General features: G+C 39.2%; 1 protein-coding gene across 2 annotated transcripts; it reads right to left on the bottom strand.

Moving 5' to 3' along the window:
• Positions 1-42: 42 nt before the first annotated feature.
• LOC114355301 (uncharacterized) lies at positions 43-13,521 on the bottom strand. 2 transcript variants are annotated; one of them, XM_028308084.1, is made up of 6 exons: positions 13,388-13,521; positions 6,252-6,418; positions 3,527-3,638; positions 2,007-2,208; positions 1,274-1,327; positions 43-1,153 (listed from the first exon to the last, which is right to left on the bottom strand). In XM_028308084.1, exons 2-6 carry the CDS (start codon positions 6,416-6,418, stop codon positions 645-647), a joined length of 1,044 nt encoding a protein of 347 aa, XP_028163885.1. In that variant the 5' UTR covers positions 13,388-13,521; the 3' UTR covers positions 43-644. The 2 variants fall into 2 exon arrangements, with proteins under 2 accessions (XP_028163885.1, XP_028163886.1); XM_028308085.1 differs by lacking the exon at positions 1,274-1,327.
• Positions 13,522-15,418: the final 1,897 nt, after the last annotated feature.

The following is a 15,418-nucleotide window of genomic DNA, read 5'->3' as shown; positions in this document are numbered from 1 at the left end:
TGTTTTTAATACTCAAAATATTACTGGATCCTGATTGTGTACAATTGAAAATATGTACATACGAATACGAATAGAATGTGATTTAGTTATCTTCAGGCCCTGTGAGATCTATTTTCTGCTTGTAAAACTATTGAATACATTCATTTACATCTTATTTCTTAATTAAGATCACGTGGCACGTTACTCTATTGGCTAATTTTGCTGTCCTATCGGTAAACACTACTTAGGTGTCGAAAACTTTGCATTACCTACAAAATTACAAAAGTGTATCTAAATCTATTATCTGATTGCAATAAGCAATAAATCTACACTTGTATATTGCATGGATCACTAATTTGTTTCATTATATTGAGTTAAAAGGTTCGATATTATAGGTACAGTTAAAGATAGTATAAAGTTAAATTACGAGAAAATTGTAAAAAAATAAATAAGTATACTCGTAATTTCCACGCCATTAACGGTTACTGCTACTGCAACCGCCTCGAGATTCAGCGGTCGGTACTCGATACCATTCTTCCACTTCACTAATTTCGATAATCGTTCTTGATTCAAAATCGTTTCTTCCATTTCCATCCTTATCTTAGCGTCCTTTTATATTTGGACGCAGTTAAAACACTGATACCACTCAAACATCGCAAGTTTCTTTATGCAACTATAATCCTTTCCCGAGAGTCATTTCCGTGAATCTCAACTACATGATTGGAATGTTCCTCTCTCCGTCGTCTGGATCGTCCTATATTTGGTCTTGAGCGTTCATTTACATAATGATGTTCACCTCTGCTGATATTACTCTCTATGCTATCATTAACTTCACAACCAACATCTGAGATTTTGTCGCTGTCGTCAGTTCTTGCGTTTGATATATTTGGTGCTTGAGCATTCGAACTCGACTGGCCTGCTTCTGCGCCCCTTCGTCGGTAGAAGTGGACGGAGGGGGCGCTGTCTTTGGGATTTGAGAAGTAGCAGGCGGAGTAAGGGGGTGGAGGTTCCTCAGTGCCGATGGGCTTGTCGGCGTCCACACTTCCACCTTCGCTGTTGGCACATTCAGAGTACGGCGGGGGCAGGTCGTTGCCTGAAGACTCTCTGCTGTCAGACGGCAGCGAGTCCACGTCATCCAGGCGTGGAACTGTGCCGATGTCGCTCCCGTGACGATCTGAAAAAAGAGAGCTTTTATTACGATGTTTCAAAAGAAGGTAGGTAATCGAAAAGGATTGAGGGCGGCAGACGTTAATCTAATCTATCAACTAACTACCAATAAAGCATTAATGCTTACGGCTAGTCGCAAACACGTTTGGTGTGTGCCACTCATCACAGGATAATGTTCTTCCTGAAACGCAAAAAATAGTCCCTGTGATAACGAGAACTACTCATAATCTAAGTGCATAAATAAAATTGTGCGTAAATTCCAAAACAAATAAGGAAAGTTCGGAAGTCTGATAAAACTATAATTTTGTAGGTACTAATCTACCTATTAATTCAGATTTTCTAATGTAAATAAGGAAAAATGTGGGTATGGAAACTCCGCTAATGAAAGTAGGTATATCCTAAATCGAATTTTAAACTCTATGAATAAATCGTGAAAGACGTGAAATCGTAATAGTGGTAAAATCATCATCGTCATTATTATCCCTTGGACGAATAAACCAAGTATTATCCTAAAAACAGAAGCTTGCTTCTTCGACAAAGCAACCGACAGCAAGCGGCTTGTAAGTAGGTAAATGTTCTCGAGTCCTGACTGTCGCAGCTTGCGTTTTTGGAAAATGCTTTCCATTCAGGATGTTTTCTGGTTTTTCACTAAAAGTCATTAGCGCCCATCAACACCCATAACAATTTACTATCGTAATAATGGGGCATAAACTTTTATCCGCTCTTTCACCAACTTCGACGCAATGCTTCGACATTCATTTTAAGACGACCTAATAACCTATTATCTCTATTCCAAAACCGTTTCAGCAGTAACTGTAACTTTCGCGTATGTAATAATAGTAAATGATATAAGTACGTACCTTTAAACAGCCTCTTGTACAAGCACTTCTCCAGCGCCCTGACGATGAGCACGAGTACAGCCAGCATGACCGCGCCGGCGGCCCAGCCGCGCGCCGCGCCCTCCCACGCGCCGCGAGCCGCCACCGCGCCCGCGGCCGCCGCGTGCGCCGAGCCCGCCGACCCCACCGGGATCTCGGCTATCGGCCGCTCTAGCCGCACGTTCTGGAGTGTAAAAAGAACATTTATTTTTATTTCTCACTAGCTTTCCGTCCGCGGCTTCACCCGCGTGAAAAAAGTGGTCCAATTGGTTGTTGAGTTACGCGCTTACCAACACATTTTGCGATTCATTTTTATACGAAACTAGCGGCCGCCCGGGACTTCGTACGCGTGGATCCCGTTTTACCCCCTTCATCTATTAGATCTTTTGCTATAAACCTCACGGAGCCCGAGACCTTTCTAACGAATGCAAAACCGTGGAAATCGGTTCGTACGTTCTGGAGTTATAGCGTCAGGAAGGAAAACCTGACTTATTTTTATATAGTAGATGATGTCTCAGATTAGACGGTTGGCCGTTGTCAATTCCCTCGCAATTCCGAACTCGGAGCCTATTTTGTAATCTTAAGAAAGACTCCGTGATATTACCTGTAGGATATAACGGCCCAGACTACAGTGCAATTTTTTTTGGGTGCAGGCCTAGCTTGGTTATCTAAATTCGGAACCATAACTCTGTGTCGAGAGAGACCGTTTTGTGACCATAAGACCTCCTCGGCGTCGCACGGGACGGGACTTTCGTTCCCACCTGAGTAATATCTTGGAACCCTACATAAAATATGTAATCAGCGGAATATGGGGTGGGGATTTTTGGATGGCTCAAGCTTGGAGAGCAAGTGTGGTTTTGTTCCCCAGTCGACGAAGCACATAACGTCGTGCCCTGCGTGCCCAAACAAATGCACGCAGGAAGATTTAATGTAGGCTACTGACAACGCCATTCTTGTGGCGGAGTTTTGGGCTGACGCTGTGTAGGTTTGTTGTCGACACGACAAGAAGAAGCGGAATATAGGAGCTCCATAAATCAACTCGTAAACATAAATGGCTCGGAAACGTGGCCTCTCACTATAGGCCTTATACAGAAGCTCAAAGTTGCACAGCGTGCTATGGAGAGGGCTATGCTTGGTGTTTCTTTGCGAGATCGAATCAGAAATGAGGAAATCCGTAAACGAACTAAAGTCGCTGACATAGCCCGACGGATTAGCAAGCTGAAGTGGCAATGGGCAGGGCACATAGTGCGCAGAACTGACGGCCGATGGGGCAGCAAGGTTCTGGAATGGAGGCCGCGTACCGGAAGGCGCAGCGTGGGACGTCCACCTACAAGGTGGACCGACGACATCGTGAAGGTAGCAGGGAAGCGCTGGATGCAGGCCGCTACCAATCGATCAATGTGGAAAGCATTAGGGGAGGCCTATGTTCAGCAGTGGACGTTCTATGGCTGACATGATGATGATGATGATGATAAATCAACTTCATACAGCAAAGCCAGTACCTGTAGGAAGTCGCGCAGACGCCAGCGGTCCAGGTCGGGGCGGCGCTCGCGCCACGCGCCCGGCGGCACCGTGCCCGGCCACGCGCTCAGCCCGATGGCCGCGTGCTCCATCCTGCGCACAAGAAAATAAAGTTATGAAGTCACGATAGCCGAACCGAGGAACGCTGGTTCGAATCCCGCCGCTGCTCGACTATTTTCTGGTCTGACTATAGGCTAGTTGCCTAAAAAAATTTTTTTAGTCCGTAATGTTTAATATAAAAAAATATTGGACACATATATTTTTATTTGTCAATCTAACAAATAATTACATAGTTATGGTTAAGTTGAAGTTGCGCACGACGTCACAACGTGCGGCATTTTTAAGCAAGCGTTGACGTCACGGGCCTCTTCTTATGAACTTTGGGGCGCTTTATCTCTTTAAATTTTCATTAGTTTGAAAAAGTGAAAAATACGTGTAGAGTATTTTTTGATAAGTTAACTGACGGACTAATTAAAACTCTTGCTTTTTGACCCAGGCAACATCCCCATTGTAACACAAGCATAAATTAGCTTAGTACGAGGTTGATAACGGGACTATTAGTAATTTGTGCAATCTTTTTTTATAAAAAAAGGTAAATAAAAAAAATATAGTGCGATAGGCGCAATTCGAACCACAAAATAAAGCCCGGTTTCTTCCCCCAAAGCTGAGCAGAGAGGTGATGTGAAAATAATGTAATCTGGTTGGATTCATTATTTATAATCCTTTCCTAAACGCTTTAAATCGCACTACGAGTAAAATCTATAGTATTAAAATGCTTGTAATTTTGTAAATAAAAGTTAGCTTTATTGATTTTGTTTGAAATATTTTTACAAGTTTTATATAATTTTAAAGAAATCTACAAAAAGTATTTAACTCTACATAGAAAGCTGTATAAGCATTAAAAAATATCCTGTGATACTAGTTTCTAACAAATCACTAAAATTTACACTTACTCGGACTTCATTATAACGTCGTACTTAAAAAAAACAATAACAAAAACAAATCACTCGCGACACTACGTTTGTTGAAAGCAATTGAGCGAATAACATCTCGCGTGAATGTTTTAGGTTAATATCTTATCTAGATATTGCTATCAAATAATGTCATCGCGTCTTAATACTTCGGCCAATTTTCAAATTAATTTAGATTTAATCAGGACGAGAATTGGTATAGATACACTCAACAACACTATGCGTATCGTACCTTTATCAAAATAGAAATCCTAATAGATTGTACTTATCAGAAAAGGTTTGCTTTTCGTAAACTTTGGACTAGATCAGCATAAATTATTGTAACTAAGTAGATGGTGTCAAGAGATAAGGGTAAAAAGAGAAAATTAGATTATTATCATTAGAAAGGGCTTCTATTGGAAAAGTGGGCTGACCAATAGGTAGTGCCTGAGTGAGCGCTACATACAACGCTACTATCTAGCTTACATAGTTGTTCCGAGGTATACACAAAAGCTTACAACGCTTTTTACAATCAAAACTCTGAGTATAGAAGTTTTTTTTGCCTTTTTAACCCTCGTGCTAAATTATAGGTAGTTACTCGTGTTACGACTCGGTTCACCACTTTAGTCCAGCGGCGGCGGGGTTTACACCAGGTGTTCCTCGGAACTCGAATCGGCTAGTTCGACACTTTCACCGGCACCGTTGGGTTAATGTCGCCTCAATTTTTGCTTATTAATCGCTTATTTACTTAGTTAGCTTTATATGAAATGAACATGTTTGAGGTCTCATAGATAACAATTTGTTGTGCTTAGACCATTGAAAAAGAACTAAAGAAAGCACACGCACCTGATCAACTGTCGGATCTGGTCGGGCGAGTACAGCGCGATCTGGTGCGGCGGCGGCACGCGCCACACCGCGCCGGCTCCAGCTATAGAGCTATAGCACTTGTTTCAACTGAAGATGACCACACACGCACCTGATCAACTGTCGGATCTGGTCGGGCGAGTACAGCGCGATCTGGTGCGGCGGCGGCACGCGCCACACCGCGCCGGCTCCAGCTATAGAGCTATAGCACTTGTTTCAACTGAAGATGACCACACACGCACCTGATCAACTGTCGGATCTGGTCGGGCGAGTACAGCGCGATCTGGTGCGGCGGCGGCACGCGCCACACCGCGCCGGCTCCAGCTATAGAGCTATAGCACTTGTTTCAACTGAAGATGACCACACACGCACCTGATCAACTGTCGGATCTGGTCGGGCGAGTACAGCGCGATCTGGTGCGGCGGCGGCACGCGCCACACCGCGCCGGCTCCAGCTATAGAGCTATAGCACTTGTTTCAACTGAAGATGACCACACACGCACCTGATCAACTGTCGGATCTGGTCGGGCGAGTACAGCGCGATCTGGTGCGGCGGCGGCACGCGCCACACCGCGCCGGCTCCAGCTATAGAGCTATAGCACTTGTTTCAACTGAAGATGACCACACACGCACCTGATCAACTGTCGGATCTGGTCGGGCGAGTACAGCGCGATCTGGTGCGGCGGCGGCACGCGCCACACCGCGCCGGCTCCAGCTATAGAGCTATAGCACTTGTTTCAACTGAAGATGACCACACACGCACCTGATCAACTGTCGGATCTGGTCGGGCGAGTACAGCGCGATCTGGTGCGGCGGCGGCACGCGCCACACCGCGCCGGCTCCAGCTATAGAGCTATAGCACTTGTTTCAACTGAAGATGACCACACACGCACCTGATCAACTGTCGGATCTGGTCGGGCGAGTACAGTGCGATCTGGTGCGGCGGCGGCACGCGCCACACCGCGCGCGCCTCCTCCAGCCCGCGGCGCCGCGCCGGCTCCGGCGGGAGCACCCAGCCCGCCCACGACGCCCACGCGCCCGGCTTGGGCGTGGGATGCATCTGGGAACACGACATCCAACTACACTTATTTATTTATTTTAGGAATTACAAACAAATGTGTTACAGAAATTAACTTATCTACTAGACTTTTGTATTATTTATGTGGTAACACATCCCACTACGTAATTCACATATTGATATATGAAACCATGTAATATAGAGCGAGGCAATTAGAATTAAGGTACACCTTATAAACGCGGTGTAGCTCAACACCAAGAAGTAATTAATATTATGTTCAGACTTTTAATTATTAATTTTGTTGTTTTTTTTTTCATTTAATTTATCTTAATTTTAATTTGGTCACTTTGCAGAGTGTCTAAAATATGCCTTTTAAATCTTGATATAAGTTAAACTTAACGCGGGAAGAGCCTGGATGCGGGCAGCGCAGGACCGTTCATTGTGGAAAACCTTGGGGGAGGCCTTTGTACAGCAGTGGACGTTCATTTGGCTGAAACGAACGAACGAACGCTTAAAGACCGAGAACTGTTGTGGTCACTGTAACATCCCAAATCGGAAAGCCCTATTACGGGCTTTACTGAAAGCATCACGACGCGAAATGAAGAAAAGCCATTCGTAAGACGTTGTAACTTAACTTGAGAATTGAACCAGAATCTCTGAACCAAGACGCTCTGAAAACTAATAGACTAGAGGTAATTTACTGTTTTTAGTGCATGTTTACTCGTATAACTCGCCCTACTTAGCTAAGACGTCGTATGGTGCGATTATCTCATACAATTTACAGTTGCATATCGATTTAAGGGTAGCCAAGGTTAGAAAAGAATCATAGAATCAATATTGGTCAAGGATAATTACAGGACAAACTTGTGGCAAGGGGCGACAAGTAGCGTTACCATTAGCCGATGACCGATTGGGATCTTACATGAAAAACATTTTTCAGCTGTGAACGAAGGACGATTGACAATGGATTAAATGATTTGTTAGTTTATTTATTTATTTATAGAGGCATACCAACAACATTACATACAAAGTAGTTAGTTACTTTTACGATTTATGATGATCGCGATAACGTGTATTGGGCAAGGCTCAAAGCTAGAATGACGTGGCAGTCAATGTATTTCATAAAAATACTTAAATTGATCGTGTATTTTACAGCAACAATCAATTAAATCGTTCCGTTTCTAGTGAATACATTATATGAAATACCGACGTAATGTTGCACGCTGATTCATTGCTTACTGAGCCTAAATGAACTTTGCTTTGTTCCATTTGATTATCATTATTATCAATATCAATCAAGAATTGATAATACTACAAGATAACGCATTCTAATATTACGATTGTAACTGACGTAAATTGTTCGTTAGACGCATTGAAATGGGTCCAGCCCTAATTGATATTGAGTTATTTTGTAGGTACTACTAAATAATCCTTCTTCAATGGTACTAGGTGTTCATTCATTCGCTATTTACCGACTGAAAGAAGCCTTTTGACTCAAGCTGGCGGGTGACCTAGATTCCTTTCAAGCTATTACAACAATAGAGCTAATGAAGAATGTCGTCCAAACTCTGAGGCCTAATTTTGTCTGTTCACGGTTAATTCCATTGTTCTTTACTATCACGCTCAATCTTTAAAGCTTTCTAGAATGCGGACCGTGGTCCCGGTAGTTTGAGTTTAATTTCTCGCAGAAAGTCCATTTCGCGCCCATCGGAAATTATGTCTGTGATAAGAATATTTTTAAATTGGGTTTTCGCCAAAGTATAATTATTTTTAAACACCCTAAAAGCCTTGAAAGTGAGCTCGAAAGTGTAGTTTCAACCACTCCTTATTTTTAAAATATCTGGTCATAAAAAGAATATTATATGCATTTTATTTCATACTAGCTTTCCGCCCGCGGCTTCGCCTGCGTGAATTTTGTCTGTCACAGAAAAACAATATCGCGCGCGTATTTTCTCACAGTTTAGTTTAGACTTACCCTGGACTATGACACACATTTTAAAACCAAAATCAGCTCAAACGGCCCAGCCGTTCTCGAGTTTTAATCAGACTAACGAACAGCAATTCATTTTTATTTATATAGATAGATTTCTATAATAACTAGTATTTTCCACTTTTATTTGATAGGTATTTTATATAGATTCTTTCCTTCCTTTAATAATCATAGGATTGACTAAAAGTCTTTCATTCGAAGCATATGAGTATCATTGAATAAAAACATTATTATGTACACATTATACTTTCATATTATTACAAGAAAGGTAATGAAATTATGGCATCAGCCATCGCTGGGCCAGTTATTAATGAAGCGCATCACTACTCGTTTTAATGCTAGGAACTGGTATCACACAAACCGTGATTATTCGGAGCAGTCACAGGTCACTGTGGCTCGCCGGCGGAACACAAGCGGCCGCGATCCGCTGCTACGAGAATGCTACGCCGTAGCACATTTGAACGTTGACCTTCAGCTCAATGTGTAGTTGGTCTCTACTTTCTTGTTTTATATTCATATCGAAGTTTTGTAAAAGTTAATTAAAGTGTCAAAAAGTTCTATTTAATTTCAAATTACTGAAAAGGTCAACATCTTTTGTAAAATCGCTTTTTTGCCATACGGTTTTGATATATTCGGCTATATTCTTTTGTGTATTATACAAAATTGTTGTGGAATGATTATTTCCCATTGCGACACCTGTATACATAGCGTCCACATCCTATCTTCAAACTTCCTATCTGGGGGCACGGCAGTGCCCCCACCAAGTCGAGCAAAAAAGCGGCACGGCCGTACCATCCTTTTCTCGAAGCAATTCAGGCCATTTTCGACTGCCTGTAACTTCGTTGTAGATAAAACTAGAAGGCTGAATTTTCATTAGCTATGCAGGCATTGTAAAGACACGGTATATTTAAAATTTCATTCAATTTGAACCAGTAGTTTAAGAATTATAACGGGTCAAAGTTACTTAATTTTGTCACTCACTGACTCACTGACTCACTGACTGACTCACCGATCATCAAAATTCTAAGGCACTTCTAGCAGACCTAGAAGCTTCAAATTTGGAATATAAGTAGTGTTTGGTGTATGAATCAAGGAAAAACTAAAATATTTGGGGGCACGGTAGTGCAACCGCCAAGTCGAGTAAAATTTTTCAATTTCGGTCCAGTTTTCTAGATACATAACTGCTGTCTACAAAATACAAAAAGAAATGAGATCCCATCAAAAACAATACTTGTCAAAAAAACCAAGTCTCGCAACTCAGTTGTTCTACGGTAAAAAGTTGTGAGATCCATGTAATACCAAGTCCAGGCCAGGAAATCTTTAACGTTTTACATAAATATATTGACTTGGCCATCGCATGAAAACACGTGTAAATTAAATTATTTAGTGCGATGGCCAAGTCAAATATTTATGTAAAACGTTAAAGATTTCCTGGCCTGGACTTGGTATTACATGGATCTCACAACTTTTTACCGTAGAACAACTGAGTTGCGAGACTTGGTTTTTTTGACAAGTATTGTTTTTGATGGGATTCTTATTACAGAGATAAATAACGCTACTAGCGTGTTTCCCGCTTCCACCCGCGCCGCTCGTTATTTTGTAACGTCGGCGTTACGTAAGCGCACAACTTCACGCAGCGCGGTTTATTATGTCAGGGCACTTGGCGTATGTAGACGAGTGTACTTTGGCATGCGATGCATGAAAAAGTGGCTTTTCAGCATATTTCAAACCTTGGTCTTGTGGATTCCCTTTTTGGGTTATGATTTATGATACTAATGCCATCACTGGAGGGTCCATCCTTAACTTCGACCTCCTCTTATGTATAAATATAGTGTATAATTGTACAATAAAATAATGTAATTTATATTATATTAAGGAAAATTATTACCATTAAGCATTATTTTGTAGTTGTTAACTTTGCTACATCCTCACAGGGTCAATGTATGAATTTCATGCATGTATATCTGTATGTGCTGAATATGTTAATGCAAATGAATAAATAAATAAATGTTCAATTAATACATAAAAATAAAACTATTAATACAACGAATAAATAAAAAAATCTCCCCCGGGACGGCCTTCATTGGTTAGGTTACGAGAGATGGGAATAATCCCAATAGTAACTATCATAAAAGTGCCACTAGTAGTCAAATTGAATTTTATTATTTTATATTTAGATTTTTGATATCGCATGCTTTGTTGCACATTCAACTGCGAATTTTGAATTTACATAATTATTATTATGAGAGATAGGTAATAATTACGTGATAACATGAGATCTAGATTAAGAAGAAATATTTACTTTCTATATTTCAATTATAGGTATGCATTCGTATTAATCCTTTATACATATTTGATTTTTGTTATCTACTCCATAAATAAGGAATTATGCTAACTGATAAACATTTGTTGATGGCGTCTTATTGTTACTTAACTTTATTAAGTTACTAGCTTTCCGCCCGGGGTTTTCCCGGAAATTATTCGCCGTAAAAACATCCTTGGACTTCTATGACCATTGGTGAGACAATTGGTAAAATTGGTCCAGGTGTTGTTGACTTATCACATTTTGCTATTCATTTTTATACCTATTAATAGAATAATTAGGTACAATTCATAGGCACACTTACGCCCCTATTCACAAACGATGTTTGCTGAAGTGAAGCAGCAAATCGAACACACAGCGTTGAATAGAGCTCTGTGATTGGTTTGTATGTCACCCTGTGCGTCCACGCGCACTGTGAGACCTCATAGTAATGTTTGTGAATACGGGTGTTATTTATATTGCCATTAGTTCGTACGTAAAATATACCTCGTAACTGTACTACATAACTTGCAACTGACTCTACCTAAAGTCCGCATTCTCAACATAAGTCTAGATCAAGTCAGCTTAAAGAATCTATACAGGGTGGAAACGTTAAGTGATCTCACTTGATTATTTCTAAACTATACAAGATATTGAAAAACTGGTTACTGATCCTGAAAGTGCTTCATGAGCTCTTTCAAACGGTACCAATATTAGGTTACAGAATAAACTGGATCTATCTGAAAATTCAATGTTTCCAGCTTCCATACTAAATGTATGCCAGACACACAATTATTAGAAGTGTAATTTTTTTTAACAATAAACTCTTAAAATAAAATCGTAAATTGTATTCTTATTTAAAATAAATTCATGGAAAACATTGGTTTTAGGCTTTACTTTCTATAATATTGTCAAGAGATGAGTGACATGACTGTGGTAGTACTAAATGTATGGAAGAAGGAAACATTTAATTTTTGGATAGATCCAGTTTATTCTGTAACCTATTATTGATACCATTGGATAGAGCTAGTGAAGCACTTTTAGAATCAGTAATCTGTTTTACGATATCATGTGTAGTTTTTAAAATAATGTGACTTTACCAAATGTATAGGAGCTGAAAACATTGAATTTTCGGATAGATTCAGTTTATTATGTAACCTATTATTAATACCGTTTGATAGAGCTCATGAAGTACTTTCAGGATCAGAAACTAGTTTTGTGATATCTTGTATAGTTTAGAAATAATCGAGTGAGATCACTTATCGTTTCCACCCTGTATAGATCTAGGTCGCTCGAAATGTGTAGTTTGCAGTTAGTTTTCTAGAGGTAAGCTTATCTTACAGTGATAGGATTTTTTTAATATCTCCTTATAAAAATATCCTCCTATCAGGTACCTGCTTTGTCCATGAAAATATCATGGGACACAAAACTTTTTATTGATCCATATCGGTGAAGGTGTCAAGTAGTACAAAAACAAGCTGTATTGATCATGACAGCTACAAGTGATATTATGACTGAGCAGATGCATATCAAGTTCTTTTATTATGACATACCTACAACCAATAATACTACTAAGTACCTGTGTAAATGACTTGATTCACGTAAACAGATTACCGGCTTACAATATATGGAAAAACATATCATTAACATTTTTAATTGCAAAGATAAGACTTATTTAAAATGCATATATTCTACGGCTATATGGTGTTACTATAGCTACAGATAGCTACTATGCTTCAGAACAGAAACCTCAATAACACTGTTTGTTTCTAATGCATTATATTACTACTAATCCTAATCAAAAATGTACAAGTGAGTTGAAGTAAGCACCGATTGAGTTAGTTTGTTCACTAACATTGAAATTACGAAATGTGAACAGTACCTAATAAGTTCAAACATGAATGTTCGGTGACAAGCAGGGGCGTTAAATATCCTTTTGACATACAGACTAAACACATGATCCTATTATTTTAATATTGTCACCCTGTATTACTGTGTTTTTAGCAAATAAACGTTTTGAATTTTGATTTTTTTTGAATCGTTACTGAAAACTAATTGCTTAGTTAAAACGCTTTCTTCGATGTCTTGTAGGCAGGCTATTGTCGGTATACTGGTAAGTATACAACCTTAGAGTATACGAGGCAAGTCGCAGCAATCGATTAATGGCTGACACGAGACCTTGACTAAAATGGAGTTGCAGCGTAGTCTTGCGATTTTTGTTAGCACCTATTGCATTCATTAAAATGAACACAACTGACATTCTTCGAATTGAATAGGAATTATTACTATGTGTTTATTCTAGCTTTAATTTTGATTCATTGTTAGTTGTTATTTTTACTTTATCTGCCTTATTAGAAATAATTATAATTTGCAAAGCATTTTCCTCCAAATCTATAAATGTAGAGCAAGTAATAAAATATTTCCAGTCCTTTTCTAAGTTCTTAATTTCGTTATTTATAATATACCCATAAACAACTTTTAGTAACTTATTATGCAACTCAAAACAAGCTACTAGTTAATAAATATACCTATAAAAAATTGGAAAAAAACAAACACAATTAGAAACATGGCGGTGCAGCATCTCTCAAGAGCACGTACTTATAAATAAACGAGTGCAAAAAATTACTTGATACTCACATTAATCTTATCGAAAAAATCACTAAACCGAATCACTTCAATCAATCTTAACCTTGATAACGTGCACTTATTGTATACTCACATTTACAGAAATCCTTGGTGCTCTGAGCCCTCCGTATCATACACTGGATGCACAATCGATACTCGACGGCATCGCGGGTGCTTCGGTGAGTGCGTTAAAACAGTTTGTTGTGCGACAGGACCCCGCGCGGCGGCGGCGAGGAGGCTACTGGTTGGCGGCTGCGCGGAGGGCGTGCCTGCGGGAGTTTACACGGATCGATTTAACACATCTTGATATGATCACAGGTCACAGGTGCTTTAAAGGGCATATTTTAGGCAATTTTTTTCAGGTAGTAGGGAAACATTTTACGGCAGCAGGAATGGAAATTCTGCTAGGTCGGTCTAGACTCTACATACAAATATTATGTCGGTATATTTTTAAATTGTACCTTATCGTAGAAAATTCAAAGAAAATCACACATACAGTAGATTTCCTTTAGTGAAAATTCATAACTGAATAATTCAGATTATTATTCCCGAATAAAGGTAATACTTGAGGGAAATTAAGAACATTAATTTTTTTTCGTAATTGTTCGTAATAGATACCTATATGAATTTCTTCATTTTGGTGTCCAACTCTACAATGACATGTTTTTTCTTTTCAACTAAAGACCGTAACTTACGTACCTTTACTTTTAGTGCACATAATCATTAAAACAAAATAATTAATTAATTCAACCGTTCTAGTTATAAAATCTGAAGAGAATTTAAGATAAGGCATCTCATAATGTAAGTTGCTAGACCTAAGTTTAGACTAGTCCTCTCTCACCACTAACATTGCAATACCCATTAACGGGTTATTAAGTTATAAGCTCATTGTTTAGATTAAGACCCAATTGTAAACACTTAATATGCAATAAAAAAATTGAATTTGTCTATATTAGTCCTCCATTTTTTGGTAACAAGCTCAGAGTAAATAAAAACATCGGCGCGTGTAAATTCCACGACATTCGCGCACGCGCGGGCGGTGCTAGCCAAGGAATCCTGTCATACGTCTACGACACTAATAAATATTCCTTTTGCACTATTGACCTCTAATTTAGGTGACTTTGGAGCTCTGGAACAATCTTAATAATATTAAGAGAAAAATGAATTTAGAGCTACGATCATGTGAGCGAATTATAATGAAATAAAATATTTTGTATTTTTTGTATTATAATCAAGCTCCTTTAAAAGTGCCTATTTGAACATTCTGTTGAATGAAATACATATAACTTGGACCGGCTACACAAAATATTATTTCAACATGAATGGGAATAGGGAAGGTAATCTGGGACCTGCGGGTGGAAGGAAAGATACAGTCCGCTCTCTAAGCACGTCTCTAGACTACGTACAACTACGACCTATCAATGTATTATTTGCCTGAGTTCACATACCTACATATTAATACAAAAAATCAAGGTTGTAAGAATCATATTCGCGGAATTGGTAGACGTTTTTTATACCACGATAAGAAACTCTTACCCGTTACTGGTTAAACATAAATGTTTAACCAGTAATGTCACATGCCTACCTTACTATTTATTATTTGTCTTTACTTACTGTGAGCTGAACATACATAGTCATAATTCTTTCTTGTATCCTATTGTTATTCAACATTGTAGTCTATCTATTAAAAATGTGCTACGTCAAGCATGTAGTATCTATGTGACAATTGATATTACTGCGATTATATCATCAAACATGATAAGTTCCTAATGCTGATTATTAGATTATTTTGACAGAATAAAGGGGCCGATTACACTGATTGGCTAATTGATGATTTCGTGAACGAGATCACGGCACAGATAAACTGATAGTTATTACGTCAGGTTACGCATGGCAGCCGGAACTCTAGGTTTCTATGTGAATTTACTCAAAAGAAAATATTACTCGTAGATGCAATATTGGAATTTAACTAGGAATAAGATTGAATCTAGTGTTGAGCTTTGTTTTATGAATTCTAGGTCTAATGTGTGAACTGACATAGTGATCAACGCACAGCCCAAACCACTGGACGGATCAGGCTGAAATTTGGCATGCAGGTAGATGTTATGACGTAGGCATCTGCTAA

The sequence above is a fragment of the Ostrinia furnacalis genome, unplaced genomic scaffold (genome assembly GCF_004193835.3).
Source record: "Ostrinia furnacalis isolate ACB-3 unplaced genomic scaffold, ASM419383v2 OfSCF2378, whole genome shotgun sequence".
In the NCBI taxonomy this organism is placed as follows: domain Eukaryota; kingdom Metazoa; phylum Arthropoda; class Insecta; order Lepidoptera; family Crambidae; genus Ostrinia; species Ostrinia furnacalis.
The sequence above is the reverse complement of the archived record's forward strand: the minus strand, read 5'-3'. Positions and strand labels throughout refer to the sequence as shown.